Source organism: Rhipicephalus microplus, chromosome X, assembly GCF_043290135.1.
Source record: "Rhipicephalus microplus isolate Deutch F79 chromosome X, USDA_Rmic, whole genome shotgun sequence".
NCBI lineage: Eukaryota > Metazoa > Arthropoda > Arachnida > Ixodida > Ixodidae > Rhipicephalus > Rhipicephalus microplus.
Window position 1 is genome coordinate 177658705 of NC_134710.1, and position 16566 is coordinate 177675270.

The 16566-nt window shown below is 40.7% G+C and overlaps 1 protein-coding gene across 2 annotated transcripts in view; it reads left to right on the forward strand.

The window, feature by feature from the left end:
- LOC119177222 (short transient receptor potential channel 4-associated protein) overlaps positions 1 to 16566 on the forward strand; it is a 238014-nt gene that overhangs the window by 197531 nt on the left and 23917 nt on the right. For both annotated transcript variants that reach the window (XM_075878275.1, XM_037428640.2), the window contains one exon: positions 7580 to 7720. In XM_075878275.1, the coding sequence (XP_075734390.1) occupies positions 7580 to 7720 (141 nt within the window). The remainder of the gene's footprint in view (positions 1 to 7579; positions 7721 to 16566) is intronic.

Here is a 16566-nt window from a genome sequence, read left to right on the forward strand (position 1 = left end):
CTCTCATAATCATATAGTGGTTTTGGGACGTTAAACCCCACATATCAATCAATCAATTAGCTGTGCTCTCCTAGAGTACACGGTGTAGTGAACCCATGGTGGGGCGCAATACTGCGAAGCATATGACGAGTGGCGCAACTGAAGAGTGGTGCTGTCAATGCGAAAGTCATTTAGGTTTTTTTGTGTGTCTGTTTGTTCTCGGTTTGAAACAAGTGCTCGCTGTCGCCTTGCAGACGCCGGGGCTTTAAACATGGCGTGCACAACGCCACCGCTTCGCTTTTCGGCGGCGGCGGGGCAACCGCGGGAGATGCATGGTCGAGCCAAAATTTCTAAATTCAGGGCAAAATTTTGGGTTGTTGGCAGCGAAAATTGGTTATTTTAAGGATGTCTTCGGCTGCCACATATAGTGGTCGCAAATAGTAGTGATTCTATGTAGTAATGATGGAGAATAGAAAAACTTCGTTATTGAGAAATTCATTCTAATGAGGTTCATTACAGGCAGTTTTAACTAATGCGGAGGCTCAAAAAGCTCTTGGATAAGCGGTAGTTGAGACAAGACACCAAGTTAGATGCTTTCGCTTAACGAAAAGTTCTCACGAGGTTTTCTTGAGAAGTGCAATTGTTTTATAACATCAAGTTTTATTGTATCAAACAACCAACTCTGCAAGCGATAGTGTTGCTGAAATTCTGCATTCATGCCTCGACGTTTAGTCAAGTTGGTGCAAATATTCGAATGTTTAGAATATCGGACGAGTATTACAGCATTCGAATGAGCTTCGCAGGGGTGCAACAGCGGTGCCGATTGCGCCAATTTGATACAAATTCTCATTTCTGCACCGAGCTGTGCCAAAATGCCCGAATAGCCTCAAACTTTCTTTAGTTGCGTGAATTTCAGCGAGACATAGAGGCCACGTTGGTCACCTGCAGTTTGCATGATCAATCAATCCAAGTGCGCAAGTCCTAACCCTCAACCGCGGTGTCTGATATTCCCATAGGTCAGGGCACTCGCGAGACGCTATCGACCAGCTAAAGTAACAAAGCCGCACTCCCATCAGTCGGCTGGCCGCAGCCAATACCTATCAGCGGGACGACGCAGCTTCTAGACAAAAATGCGTTGCCATAGCCATCAGCGCTTCGCTGGAAATATGAACTTCCTAGTCGGCAAACGCGGCTATGGCTTGTTAGCAATTAGAGCTGGAAGCGCATACAGCGTTTTTCGCACGCGAGCAGAGTGGACGTGCTGCGAAGGCTGCCATTGCCGGCAACTGCATTTGTCGCCTTAGCTGTGGCGCGCAAAACTTTTTTCTGTCTTTGAGTTAGGTTGGTTGCATCGCTCTGCGATAAATATCCAGTGCTGTCGCCGTATCGACGGACGCGTGTCGTTGTTGCTTTATCTGGTAAAATGCGTCTTACAAGTGAGCTGAAATGTTGGAAAGAAAAGATCGTGGGAAAGAAAAAAAGAGGGGAGGGGACGTAGCAGTGTTAGAAAATTTCGTGGCCTTGCTCCAACTCGTGCAGAACGCTTCTTAAGTCACCTTCGCCACAGCACGCCAATATCTTGCAGAAAAGCGCATTGTGATTTCGAAGGGGCTCTTAGTTCTAGTCACGAGACGCAACTCATTTTGTTCATTTACTCATGCATGTATACGTCACACAACTGTGAGTACTAGTATGATTGCTGACTTCTGAAATTGTCATGGGCAACCATTTGGAGCAGTGTATGACATTGCTGGTGCCTTTAAAAAAATGTGCATTTCTTTTTTCTCTTTCGTTTTTCTCCCACACCCAACTACTCAGTTTCACTAATCTCCTGATTTTCAAGGTGACCAGCTTGGTAGATCCACATTTAAATTCACTGAATGTATCAAAGTATTTGAATTATGTGGAGAATGCTACTCTAGATTTATCACTTTGTGCTCAGTGGGATGGTTAAAAATACTACTTTATTGAAACATCACTGCTTATGATTACTCTGCACGATTCAGGTGATCTTGAATAGTTTTTACGTGCTCGTGTTTTTGTTGTTTTTTTTCCTAAATGTAAGCCTTGTCTTTTTATACTGCTCCAAAATTAGTCTTTCGTGATAAAAAAAAATTGATGTTTTTTTCCAAAATTTGCTCTAAATTTGCATTTTAGTGCTTTAAAAGTAAACTTTCGCTTCTCCAAAAATTGCTTCAAATTTATTTTGGCTGTTGCACTCCTGAAAAGCATTTGAATTTAAATGATTAAAAATTTTGAAGTATTCGAAATTTTGAAGTATTCGCAGTATTCACATGTGACTTCTTGTAGAGGTGATTTCGCTGCAGTAGACAGGTGCTTGGCCATGAAATCTAGGTGCATATTAGGTGTAGTCTCCTTACTTCCTTTCTGTTTATTCGTGCGCATGAACGACAGTTATACCATGCATATCCAACTAGCCCAACTTTTGATTCTGCTGTATATTAGTTTGCATGCAACTTCTTCCCCTCTTTGTAAAGGTGGTTTCACTGTAGCAAAAAAGTGCTAAGCCATGAAAACACCTATTCAAGAAAATCTACATTGTTGCGAAGTTCCATTTTAGGATTAAATGAGCATATTACCCTCACATCGATTCATCTTTTTTTTTCCTGTAGTTTAAAAGCTTAGTATACCGGCTTTATACTCTAAGTCTAGTTAACATTAAAACTTGAAATATTATTCAGGTTATCACTTGCGTTCTACTGAAATTTACATCCTGCTGCTATTCAAAGCTGTTTCCACTTCCTTTAAACCAAAAGAAAATTGCATTTGCACAGGCCTCAGTGCACAGGCCTTGTTGTTATGATTAAGAAATATTTATATATATATTCTGCAAGTTACTTAGGTCCTGACAAGTATGCCCGTTTTTTCTTTACTATGTGTGATATATGCTGTTTAAATTCGATTCAAAATTATTTGACCAAAATTTCTGTTCGCTTCAAACCCAATATTCACTATTCGCACTAGCCTATATTTAGTACATTTGTTTTGGATGACGCCCAATGCACTATATGATATGCTTGAACTACAAAATGGCACCCACATTGAAATGATATTGGCAAAAAGGTGATGCGGTGATTATACTAAGCACCACATCGACCGGTGACGTCACTTATTAGGGTATATGAGCCTTGTTAAGGGAAATGCCTGCATATATCATGTAGGCATACGTATAAGCATTTGATACTGTACTAACACAATGGAACAAGCTGTCTCTGAGAATGTGTTTGATGTTTGCACGCATGCAAACACAGTGCTAGCAGACGATAAGGGGAGCCATACGCGCCACAGGGGTATCATTCGCTTGCCCATAGGTGTCGTCTCTGTCTGATCTCGAAACCAATATTGACATTGCAGATAAATATGTTTAATTGTATGGAAATTAAAAATTTATTATGTTTATTGGTTATGAAGTTAGTCAGATACTTCATTATGCTAAAAATATTGTTGTATTGAGGTTTAGCTGTAGTTTGTACATGGCATACATTTAACTTCATAGAAGGAAGTTCTCAATGTAACAATATATTTTACTTTTATAAAGTTACGTGCACAGAGCATGTACATACCTGCCAAGTCTACTGGATCGTTCAGTAGACTCCAGGATTTCGACCGTTTCTTCCGCTTGTACAGTTAAATCTCCCGGAAATCGAAATTTCTGTATGTCATCTGGCCACATTGACAATATTACAGGTCAATCCACTCCAGGCTTTTTGCAAACCCACCGCATTTTATTATCAAGTTTAGAAGGTATTCATCTAAACGTACTGTAGAATCTAAGTGATGCAAAACTGTGGCTGATACAAATTCGGGAAATTTCCCAGCCAAATTGCATGGTGTCTATTGGGCCAAAATTCAAATGTTCTGAACACTTTTTCTCATCCTAGTGGTTGATACGAACTTTAGTACTGAAACCATCGAACAAAGGCCGAGTGCACCGTGTTCGCAGCCCTGGAAGTACGCTGTCTTTTACAGTGCGTGTCGTTGTCATTGCCATAACCGCTGTGGATGAAACCATGGTCATTCTTGACACAATCATGATCATGTGGCGAAGACGCCACTGACAGAACTTCGAAAGTGTGCGCACTTCTTACACTCGACCAGTCACAGCAACACTGCTTTCCGGAAAATCCGTGGACAAAATTGTGGCAAATGCAGTAATAGATAGCATAAAATGATACATTTTTAAAGACACATGCGCAGCCAGCACACGCAGATTGAAAATGGAACTACCCTTGCTGCAACTGCCGCAACGAAACTGTGGTTGCGGCGACGAGGGCACGCGGCTAATGTAGTGAAAGATTGAAGGCGGTAAAGACAAAAAAAAAATGGCAGCATATCCACGGAGTGAATGACGGAGAGTGGGGCGAAGCATCCGTCCGTCCATTCGTTCTTGCTTCTGTCCGTCCATGCGTGCGTCTGTGTGGCCGCCCGTGCCTCCATTCGCCCGTCCGTGCATGCGTCTGTTTGTGCGTCCGCACGTCCATCTGTGCGTCCGTCCCTGCGTTCGTCCATGCATCCGCTCCTGCGTCCGTCCATCCGTCCGTGGAGTCATCCGTGCATCCGGCTATGCATCTGTATGTGTGACCGTTCGTCCATCTATTCAACACTCCAAGTACTACCATCTCGCATCTTTTCATTATATATATTCCTCATATAGAAGCACCGTCATCCAGCGGACATTCCAAGGACTGAACGAGAGAAGGCACACGCACACTTTCTTACGGCTTGCGCTTCGTGTCTACTTCCCACCTTTAACCACCTCGAGTTCATGGTATATACTAGTTCACTGTATTCATGGCACTGCGACCCAACGCTCGCTAAACCTTTCTAAAACCAAGGAGGTTACACCCAGCGAGTATAACGTAGCAACCCTTTCTTGTCAGATAGTGCTCAATGTACATGCCAAAGGCTGCTAAAGGGTAATGAGAGACAGGAGAATTAGGCTTTTAGTTAACGCGCACGCTGCAATATTTTTTATTGTTCAACAACCCACAGAAGAAATCTCCCTCCGGCACCACCTTTGAGGTCAAAATCTAAGACTGGTTACACACTACGACTACTACTACTACCACGAGAGACGATAGGGTGCCGCTTTAAGGAGCTTCGCCCCTAAAAATAAAAAAAAAAGGCTAGAAGCAATATGGCGGTCCTGTCCAAAAAATCTATTAGTGAGCAAAGCTTTGACCCGCGCTTTCGCAACAGACAGCTGTGCCGTCCCGTCCATTTACATGTGTCCAAGGAAGACATATGCGAGTTGTCTTGACAAAAATAGATTTTGCTAGTTGTTTTGATGACATGAAATTTCTAGAGTATTTTCGCTCACACCTTTGAGATTTCCACCTTAGTGGGAAACCCTACCCTCTTGTGTTTGGCCTCTCCTAGTCATTATAAGACTGCAACGCTGATGTTTGTGCTTGCGATTGGGACCTGCCCTTTTTATTTCCGCAATTTTTTTTTCTTTCAGTGCAAATTTAAAAAAACGCGAATAATTCAGTACAACTACCCCCCACCTCCACCCCCTCATTGCAGAAATTTTCCGGGTTCAGTATCCTTGAACTTGGGAGGTATGACATGTATTGTTAACTTCAACATAATAATGTTCACTGTCTCAGCAGAACACAACAAAGACAATAAATTGATACTACGTGAACCGCTGGTCATACCCTTTTCCATCACAAATTTTTCATCGCAGAGGAAAAATTTCTACTTTATTTTGTAGTTCATAGCCTTTCGAAGAGCACGAAAAAAAACAATGAGGACAGTATGTATGGTGATTTTCCTGGCAAAACCATGTCCATTGTATTGGACACTAGGATTTGTTAGTTGCACATATAGGTACACATATCCTAATTTGTTTCTCCTGAGAATGTTGCTTTTGGTTCTCTTAAAAGGCTACTTATCTGAGAAAACAAAACACTGGTTTGTTTTGACCCTAGAGAATGAAAAAAATCTTTGCGTTGATCACTGAACATGCCACGTTGTCTTTGAAATCACATTTATTTTCGTGGGAACTATCAACATTACGTAGTTCTTGCTGTGGATGTTCAAAAATCATCGTCAAAGTATTCTTTAAAGTATGTCAAAGCATTTAGGGCTCTTGACAAGGCCTTTCACTTGATGGGCTGCCGTCTTGAAAGGGCCCCGCATTTGATATTTTCTCGATGTCAATTGGAGCTGAAAATGGCTTTTCCATCTACGACTGTGTTTTTTGTTTCAGTGTACTGGACATAAGTATGTTTTTGTTCTGCAAGCGAAATTTGCATTTAAAATGCAACTTTTTCACATCATTTCAAGGCGGCGTTAGGCAACTCCCATGATTTAAATTATTTTAATTGTGCAACGATAAATTTTTTTAATTCACCTACTTGAGCACCTTGAGTGCGTCTTTCCTCTGAGAGGAACTACACTAAAAAAGATATTGACTCCTATAGAAGTTGCACAAGTGATTTCGGTTCCAATTTTTGCCTTGCTTGCTTTTCTGCACTGCTTTTTTTTTTATGTTTAGCACACTGGCTGCTGGTATAGAAAGGGATATCGTTGACTTGCACATAGTTTTTGTGAATGCATTTTTGAAATTGCACTCGTGTCGTGCGTGCTTTCTGATATCAAATATTTGATAGAGGCACAATGCCACACCACTGTGTATTGTGATGTGTAAATACACGTTAAAGAACCCTGGATTGTCAAAATTAGCCGGAGCCCCCAACACTCTTTGTCTCATAATTATACAATAGTTTTGACAGTGTGAAACCCCTGAAATTAGAAACTAATTATCTAAAATATTCAAGGAAGTTTTCATACACTCGGACATTGCTCGCTCTGGGCAATGACATGTCTGAGAGTTTTAAGTGGAAAACTCAATCATGCTGGAGAAAAAAAAAATATCAATACGTTAGTCGGTGTATACATGGGTTGCATGTACGCCACATCCGGGAACGAGAGGAACATCGCTCGAACTGCCTGTCATAGACGCGTAAGCTGAACGTAATGAACTATCAGCAGTAGATCCTGTCGAAGCCCAAGCGTCTTGAGAAAGACGAGGTTTCACTTCAACCGTAATGTCAGAGAGCGTCGTAACTAACCTCACTTAGAACAACGGCACGCTGTGATGGAAGCTGCTTTGCTGTAGAAGTAGTGGCTGTCCAGCGACTTATAGGCTTTCATTTGTTACAACGTGATATGACTTGTTGAAAGCACCAAATAGTTCATGATGTCACCGTGTGTCACAGAAGGCAGCAGATCAATGTTCGGTGTCACCCTTGCCAATGCGCAGTACGTACGGGTCAATGCCATCGCACATTTAAATTATTGTTCGGTAACATACATTAGTCAGTCATAAAAGCTCTTCGAACTATGACGGACAAAGCATGTGCATATTTTCTTTCGCTATGTCACTCAAACGTTCGACACCGACAAGCTCTGACGCAGCGGTAAGCTGCAAGCGCCGCTTGACTCAATGTTGACAAACATGGCGGTCACTCACTTTGCTAGTCAGAATTGATGTTACGTGCAACCCATGTATATATAGACTAGACGTGTCTCAAATTTTAGTTGACACTTTGGTGCTATTTATATTTTGCAGTTGGTTGCTGGCAACCTAGTCAACTGTAATGTTCGCCAGAAAGAAGTGCTTCAAAGCAGTTTTGACCTCCTGGGCGAGTTGGTGAAGTTCAATCTAAGGGCATTCCGGCAGCTTGACAAAATCCTGAGCACCGAGGCAAAGGTGAGTGTGAAATACATGAAAATAAATTTGTTGACATTCATGTAAATGTGCTTGTTTTCATTAATGTTAAAACATACTGTGAAATTCCAAGCAAGTGCCTTTTCTTATTTCACTGCTAAATTCAAATTTCCACGCTTTTCTGAGAAAGTGCCCCTCCTCCGCCGCTCCACACCTCTGTCACGCACTGCATCAATACAACACTGGCCAGCTTGAGTCCCATCCGACCCTGCTGAACAGTCCAGTATCCTAGTGCAAGGCAGGGGCGGATCTAGCCATTCCTTTTAGGGGGGAGGGTCGCCTTAAGTAATACCAGAGAAAGGGGCATGGTCACAACTTTTTGTTTTTACTAAGAGAAAAACTTCTCATAGCATAAATATTGTTATTGTGTGCCCACAGTGATTTCACTCATTTGTCCTATTTGGTGATAGGAGGTAAACTACAAGCACTAAAGTGATGGGGACTCAAGCACTAAAGTGATGGGACTACAAGCAATATGGCAACCACTCAAGTGATTGTCATTCGATATGTTGCCATTCAAAAGAATGTGTTTTCGATATGGCAGTTTTTGAAGGGGTCTGATGGTATATTAATTTCGATTTCCATAATGATTATGAATGCCGATTGGTTCTGTTTTTGTTCTACATTGATGTTTTTTAACTCGCAGTCACCGCAAGGGATGTCTCACGAAGAAAAAAAAAATGCTTGAGACCGGTCTTTTCTTGCCTTAATTGAATTCGTGAAAAAATAGCGTGAATACTATTTGGCAAAGCCACAAGACTGTTTCAGCATGACGCCGGGGGCCACATGTTTGCGACCCCTTTCCTAGTGCTTGTGCTTGAAATTGGTCTTCATATCTTGATTTATTTTTGCCACGTAATGATAGCACCCCAAACTTGGCACCAAACACCACTAAGGTTTTTTGAGTCTCGCGAGCACAAGCATAGCCTTCAAGATCTGTATTCCAGGATGGTACCTATGAAGTCAGCGAAAAGTGAGGCTTCTGATGTTTGTGTGTTGTGATGTGTGCTTAAAGGGACAACACTTTTTGAACTTGGTCAAAAAACACTGCTAATCGTTAGTCGAGGCTTTTGAGAACAGCTAAGCCAAACATTATAGAGCTGCACAAGAGCTGGAATTCACAAATACTTTTCTGTCAGCTAAAACTTGTTTCCTCTCCTCTCTGCAAATGATGCTACATACTGTACTTAAATTACTGTGCCATATACCCAAAGTCACCACTGTTGGCTGATTTGAGCAACATAAGTTGTGTAGTTATCGTGGCAGTTGAGAGATTTTACTGCGTGCCTCCGCTCACATGCGTAATCACACTTTGAAAATAAGGTGCGCATTAGAAGAAAAAAAAAATTGCTCAAGGTCATGAAGCACGCTGATGAAAAGCTACATCCTCTTGCCCCCTTGTCACCCCTCTCCCTGCATAGCTTTCAGCATGCGAAGAATCCTTGTCCACTCTGACTTGACAAATTGTAAAAATGTTAGCAGAATGTGATCTGTGATGCATAATATGCTATTGGTGAGGCTATTCCATATTAACTCAGAAAAGTGTTGCAGGGCCCCTTTTGATGCATTTGCTCATCATCTGAGGTGCTTCTATGCCTCACCTCCAGTGGTCTGATTGCATTGTCGTGTTTCTGAGCGATCGAAGTAATGCACTGTGCCACGAACGAGAGCGCAAACTTCTGTGGAAGTCCATGTACACACCATTAGCTTCTAGAAGTGAAAACTTTGCCGCTGTCATATATAATTTTGGTGTCGTTATGCGACCCCCTCCACATTGCTCATAATTCTGACTTAATGAGGGTGGGGATCTTGATCGGGATTTCATGAAAGTTACATTATAACAATCATGAATTCAGCTAGTAGCATTTGTTGGAAATATTGCATAAATTCGGTCACAAATAAAGGAGATTTACCCAAAGGGAGACTTACCCTAGTGGTTAAGGTTCCCTATGCATATTTGTCAAGTCCCCTAGATTTTTCTGGAGACTCCCGAAAAACTTTCCAGGCAAATCTCCCGGAAATCTAAAATTCTATGCGCGGTCTGGCCACATTGACAAACCAAGGTATTTTGTGAATACGTCTCGTAACTCATAGATGCGAACCAATTTAAGAAGCCTTGCTGTAAAAGTACTGCAGAATCTCAATTTATGTAAATGTACGTACAATATATTAGTGATACGAAGTCGACTGAGATGAATTCATGGAATTTCACAGGCAAATTTCACTGTGTGCAATGGACCAAAATTCAGATGTTCCAAACACTTTTACGCATCGTGGTGGGTGATACAGACTTGAAACTGTCGAGCGACGGCTGGGAGTAGCTTTCTGAAAGTTTAAGATGTACAGGCATGGCCAGCATGCACTGTCAGAACGGTGGTTATTGTTTGCCCTAACCACTGTGGACGAAACCTTGGTCGTTCTTGACATGATCACATATGGCAATGATGGAACTCTGAAAGTGCATGCGTGTGCAACGCTAACCCAGTAAAAGCAACCGATGCTGCTTTTTGCAAGTGTTACAAACAAAACGGCCGCTGATGCAATTATGAAACAAACGTAGTTTTCGAGGCATGCGTGCAGCCAATGCAAATTGAAAACGGAAGTACCAGAGGTTTGCCGCAACCGCCACACATGAAACCACTGTCTCTGCAACACGATCGTTGATAGTAGTGGCTACGAGGCATTTTTGCGTTACTGTTGATTCTTGGTGAAGCAGACTTTAGCCTCTAAGTTTTTGGTTGGCCTCAAGTGAAGCTTTGATGTGGTTTCGCGGCAGCCAACTGCACCGTCTCCTATTGGTCCAGTCACATGTGGCCCAGAAAGATATACGAGAGTTAATTGGACAAAAATAGCAGTTTAAAAACTGATTTTGCTAGTTTTCTTTTTTCCTATGAAATTTCTGACACAAATATTTTTGCTCCCCCTTGAGATTCATATTACCAAGATTCTAGTGTAGTTTGGAAATCTTACCAGTGTTGTTTGTTTGGCCACTCTAAGGCATTACAAGACCTTAATGCTGACGTTTGCACTTAAGGGCTCTCCCCTCCCTTTCATATTCAATATGTTTTTTGTGATAAAAGAACGGAGAGGGGGCACGGTAAATTGGTGTGCCACTCCTACCCCCTCTTTCGAAAATCCCCAGTATTCAGATTTCTTGAACATGGCAGGTATGTCTATAGAATAAAAATAAAAGTTGAAACATCAGATGGTGAAAAAGCAGGTGTGGCTTTATGTAGGCACAGCACACTTCAGTCAAGCCACACATTAAGACAAAAGTATGCATGTAAATCTTTTTCAACACTGAGCTCAGGTTGAAGGTTGTAGCAAAAAGAGGCTTGATGTATGTTAAGGTTTCAAAGCCGTTTGCCTTTGTGAATGCTGCCTAGATGAGTACTCAGGGTGACAGAAATGACACGTGGCTTCGTTGATTTGGGGGTAGCAACACAGTGATGTTGACGATTCATTAATCTCTGGATCAATCTCTGGAGTTATGATTAGCTGAACAGCGACTATGGTTGATTCTTGCAATTAGGTTGTCAGAAGGATTTTATTAAGTTTGAGTTTGTTCAAACACGAGACAAGCACATCACAACGCACTGTATACTACATGGTTTGGTGCAAAGGAAAAAAAGCTGCATGTCACAGCTTGACTGGCCCCTTTGCCTAGAAAAAAACATCTAAATTGTAAAATTACAAAAAAATTCTGGCAGTGGAAAGCGACAATACAAACAGAATATGCATGTGGCCCAGGACACCCAATAATTAAATAGCAACTCTAAAATAAATACAAAAATATTCATGACAAGGAAGGTATGTAAGAATTAAATTAAACAATGCATCAATCATCCAACATTCATGATCAACACCATCTGCACATCCAATTTAACATGGCAGTTTTAGACATTATACCTTTCATTCCCATATTTTTTGTAGGCTAGGTAACAATTTTTTATGTCCATTTCCAGCTAAGAGGCCTTTGAAAAGCATGTAAAAAATTTCGGAGACCCTAAGTACAATGGTGTTCACAGTTGAACCATGTCCATTATACTGGACACTAGGATTCCTTTGTTGCACCTATGGGTATACATGCTCTGCTATCTTGCTTGAAAGAGTTTTGCTTTTGGCTTTTTCAGAAGGTTAATCATCTTTAAAAACACAAAAACGGTTTGTTTTCATATGAGAAAAACAACAACAAAAAATTATTACGTAGTTAACAGTCGCGCATAGCGTCATTATGGTAAAAAACTTAGGACGGAGCGTGCTTAGCGTCCACAAGTCAACTTCCTCTGATGTCGCTTCCTCCTTGTGCACCATGCTCTTGGTGGAATTCCCAGTATGCTCCTCCATTTCATTTTTGATGGCTGGGCTTCAAGTTTGTCGCGTGACGCTTGCTCCTAGTTTTCATTTTTTTTCTGTATGTTTGGAACGTTGTGATTCAATTGTATCCTGGTGTACAGTGTACTGGACATGAAAACATTTTCACATTGCGAGCAAACTACTTACAAAAGCTACCTTTTTGCATCATTGTTTCTACAAGAGATCACTCGGCTTGCATGATTTAATTTATTTGAACTGCACAAAGAGAGCTTCTAAAATAATTTTGTATGCTTACCACATCATGTGCACACTTTTTTTTCTGTGCATGTCGCCCATATTCTAAGGCGCCCACATAAAGTGGGGCAGAGGGAGGAAAAACATTGAAAACTATATTGCTCGCCTCTTACAGCAGCTGTAAAAATGCTTTCGGCTTCGATTGAGGCTCTGCTTGCGTTTCTGCACCAACTTTTTTTGGTATGTCCAGTACACTGGTCGCTAAGGCGGAAAGGGATATACACAGATTATAATTGTTAATTTCTATTTGTTGATCGCACTTGGAAGATGGTAGCGTAGTGTTTCAAATTCATAGTTAGCACGATGACATATGGTACATGCGAAGTCTTCGTATGCCAAGTAACACAAATGGCAGGATGAGGTTGCAAGTCAGCCAAAGGGGGTAAAAGAATATTTCCTCTGCGTATTTCCGATTGGAAGGTTGAGAAAAGCTAGTATTTGTAGTAACTAGTAATTCTTAAAATTTCATATTTAGAAAATATTCAAGTGTGCGTTATACAATACACCTTCAATACATCGCAAGGCATTTTTCGTAGCACGACCAAGTCATTTAATGATGCTTTAGAGCCTGTAGACCAGATAAGATTGCAGTAATGTAAATGAGAAGAAACGCATTAAATACTACTATTTTTGTTTTTACAGGTTGCATATTCTGGCATCGAAGCAACTCTTCTAAAATACAAAGTTTCTGACTAATGTGCTCGGTATGGCGATTCCATGCAATGTGCTTGTGAGAATGGACGCCGAGAGTTTTAACTGTTTGAAAAAGTTTACTTTCGGCAATATTCAATATTAGTTGATTAGATGCTTAAAAATATTCAGATTTCACACAAAACAGTGCAGCCTTGCTTTTAGAACAATTAAAGTGTCGAAAATTTGCCACAGTCCAGGCATATATTTTATTTATGACAAATGTAGCCCCTGTTGCTAAATCATTATTAATTTTGAGTAGGCTTGTGTAGATATTTAAATGCTTTAAATATTTGAATGCGGATTACATTATTCGAATCGACTTCAAAAGGAATTTAAAATATTGAAAATTTCAACGTATTCGAAATGAACAAATAAATGTATAATAGTCCATATGTAACCCCCTGTAAATGTAATTTCACTTCACTGAAGGGGTGCTCAGTCGTGAAAACACCAACCAGGGCAAATCCACTCTGTCACGAAGCTTCATTTTAAGGTTAACTGAACATGTTACTCAAGTATCGATTCGTCATTTTTCAAGTTTAAAGGGGTACTGACACAAGATTTCGGGGCCGAGATAGCCTGCGGGGTCGATTCTTGTGAACATTTGTATATCATCTGCAAGATATCAACAGCGAATAAAGCTTGGAAGGGATTTTAAATTCAGTTTGAAGTTTGCATGAGCCACCGACTCCATAGTGCTATAGACACCATCGGAGGTGACCCCGACGTGACCCCCTACTTCCCTCACGTCACTACGCTACCGTCAACAAAACAAGTTAGAATGACGACATAGCCACCATTTTTCTTTTGCCGCGTTAGGCTGGTTGTGAGTGCATGGCCGTAGCACACGTTTAGAAAGTTATGTTTTTGGCGACATTCCAGTCCCATTTACTATTCGAAAGTAATTCTTTATGTGGACCGTGCGGAAGTGCGCCACAGTTTCATGTACTGATGTGGTCAAGAGCTGCACACGCTAGGTGGCGACAGTTGTGCCCAGTTTTTAGAACTCTCTCAAACCGAAACTGAAACTTATTGATAATGAGGGGCCTGTAATTAATTATCTGTCATGGACTACAGCAAAGGATGTGTCGTGTCATGACTAACAGGCCCCCAGCAACACATTGCAGCAGAAAAACGTGAGGCTAATGTTTTTGTGTCAGTACCCCTTTAAGGGGAGACACGATTTGGAAAAAAAGTTTCGTCAATCTGCAGGCTAGGGATGGATGGAAAGTCCTTTATTGAAAAAATAAAAAGGGGAGGCACAGGACCTCTGTGGGGATAAGCAGGGCTTTTTAACTACACTACTACTTCACGGTGTCTTCGGCTTTGCCTCATTGTATTCACTATCACTAGTATTGAGGCGGTATAGGGTCAGTCAGCTCTGTGGTTTGTCGGACCCCCTAAACCACTCTGATCAGGCAGTGGAATTTTTTTGTATATATTAACTTTGATGCTGATTTCAAATATGCAATTAGTTTTGTAGCAAGTTGCACAGTTTTCATTTTGTGCCATGACAATGTGTAAAATATAGTTCATTTTGGACAAACATTCTATGCCAATAACCTTTTATGTATCATGGCCATCAATAGCTCATATTGCTCCTCATTAACTGTAAAATGCAAACAATGGTCAAGAAATTGTGTATAAGACATTTTAATGGACAAAAAAATTATAGTGTGAGAGTTCTTAGAATTCTCAGCCCATACTAATTGTTTGCTTTAGCTTCATAATAATTATACAGGCCATATCAATTTTTAAAGAAACTACTTGCACCCTCCATATGTTGAGGAACATCTGGGCAAACTTTCATTCTGATCTGGTGATCAGAAGTACCAAAGCATGTTTATTCTCAAGAAGTTGCCCAAAAATGGATCTTGAGAAAAACTTATTTAAAAAATACAGTGGAAACTGTAACCACTTAAACAATAGTTTTGTTTTAAAAGTAGTAACGTCAAATCCCCATTTCCGCGGTCATTGAACATAATGCATCTTGTATGCGCATAAACTGTACCATTATCGTGTATGTATCGGTTAATACATGGTTATTGCGATTTTTGTTGTGCACTCGCCGTGGCATGTCGTCCCCCACTGGGCGTCTTGACAGAACATCAAGCCCTAGAGATCAGAACACACTTTGCTTCTTTGAGTTGATGATGATGGTGGCTGTGTTGATGAGCCCCATCTCCTGGATTTTTTTTCGCAAGACGAAATACATATCCACCAAAATATGAAGTTCAGCAATTGCCTGGCTTGGCTTCTGATGGTGGTGCTTTGCACAAACTCGGTGTGCACTTGCTTCGCTTTCTTTCTTCTTAGTTCCTTTGCCACCGTGCCTCACTGTTCTCCGACTGTGCCGTGCTGTACGTGAGAGGTGTGGAGTCTGAGGGAGTGTCGTTTTTCACGTGTTGTGTATGTGTGCCTGTGTTTCTTCGTACTTGCGTCATGTCGAAGCTGGGACAAAAGCACCGAGTGCTGAAAATAGATGAAAAAAACGGCCATGATTCATGCTATTCAACGTAGCACGAAGAAAATTGGGGGATGTTTTTTCGATGTAGATATGAATATGGATGTTATTTATTTATTCGCAGGAAAGTGCAAATTTCTTATGGGTAAGCCAGTACTGCTTAGCACGTAGTTCCTTCGCGTCCCTGTCAGATAAGGTTTGATGAGGTTCCACTGTATAAGTCAAAGCTCATTTGTGTGGCAAAGATCTGCTTTTTAAGATGATTTCTTCTGTAATGAGAGATTGGCAATCATTGTTATTTTGAACATGTGGCTTTAGTGAACTCCTCATGCGAGATGCAATGGCAAGCAGCCAGGTAACAATTTTCTGGGGACTCTAGACAATGAACTCCTTTTTAGTTTTTGGTAGCCATCTTGTGCTCTTTAAAAGCGAGTTTAGCCTGCTTCAAGTTTAATTAGTCTTCACTTTTTTTGTTGTGAAAGTAGAAAACCCAAACTTGTGAAAACTAATAAAAATTAAAAATATGTAGTTTAGGAAGAAACTGGCGTTTTTGGACTTGCATCTCCCCTTAAAAACTTCTTATACTGCTTATACTGGCTTACATGCTTTAAGTGTAGTAAATTTTAAACTGGTACATATTTTACAGGTTGTCATTTGCATTCTGTTGAAAGCCAAATCATACTACTATTCAAAGTTGTTTCCGCTTCCTCTAAACCAAGAAGAATGGCATTTGCACAGACCTGGTTTTGATTTCTTAAAAATAAAAAATATGGCCATTTTCTTTAGAATATGTGATATATTCTATTTGAATTTGCTGCAAATTATACTACTATTCAAAGTTGTTTCCTCTTCCTCTAAACCAAGAAGAATGGCATTTGCACAGACTTTGTTTCGATTTCTTAAAAATAACAAATATGGCCATTTTGTTTAGAATATGTGATATATTCTATTCGAATTTGCTGCAAAAGTGTTCAACCGAATCACTATTCCTTTTCTACCTCGATTTCACTATTTGCACCAGCCTAATTTTTATATCCGCATGTGTTATGTGAAGTACTGT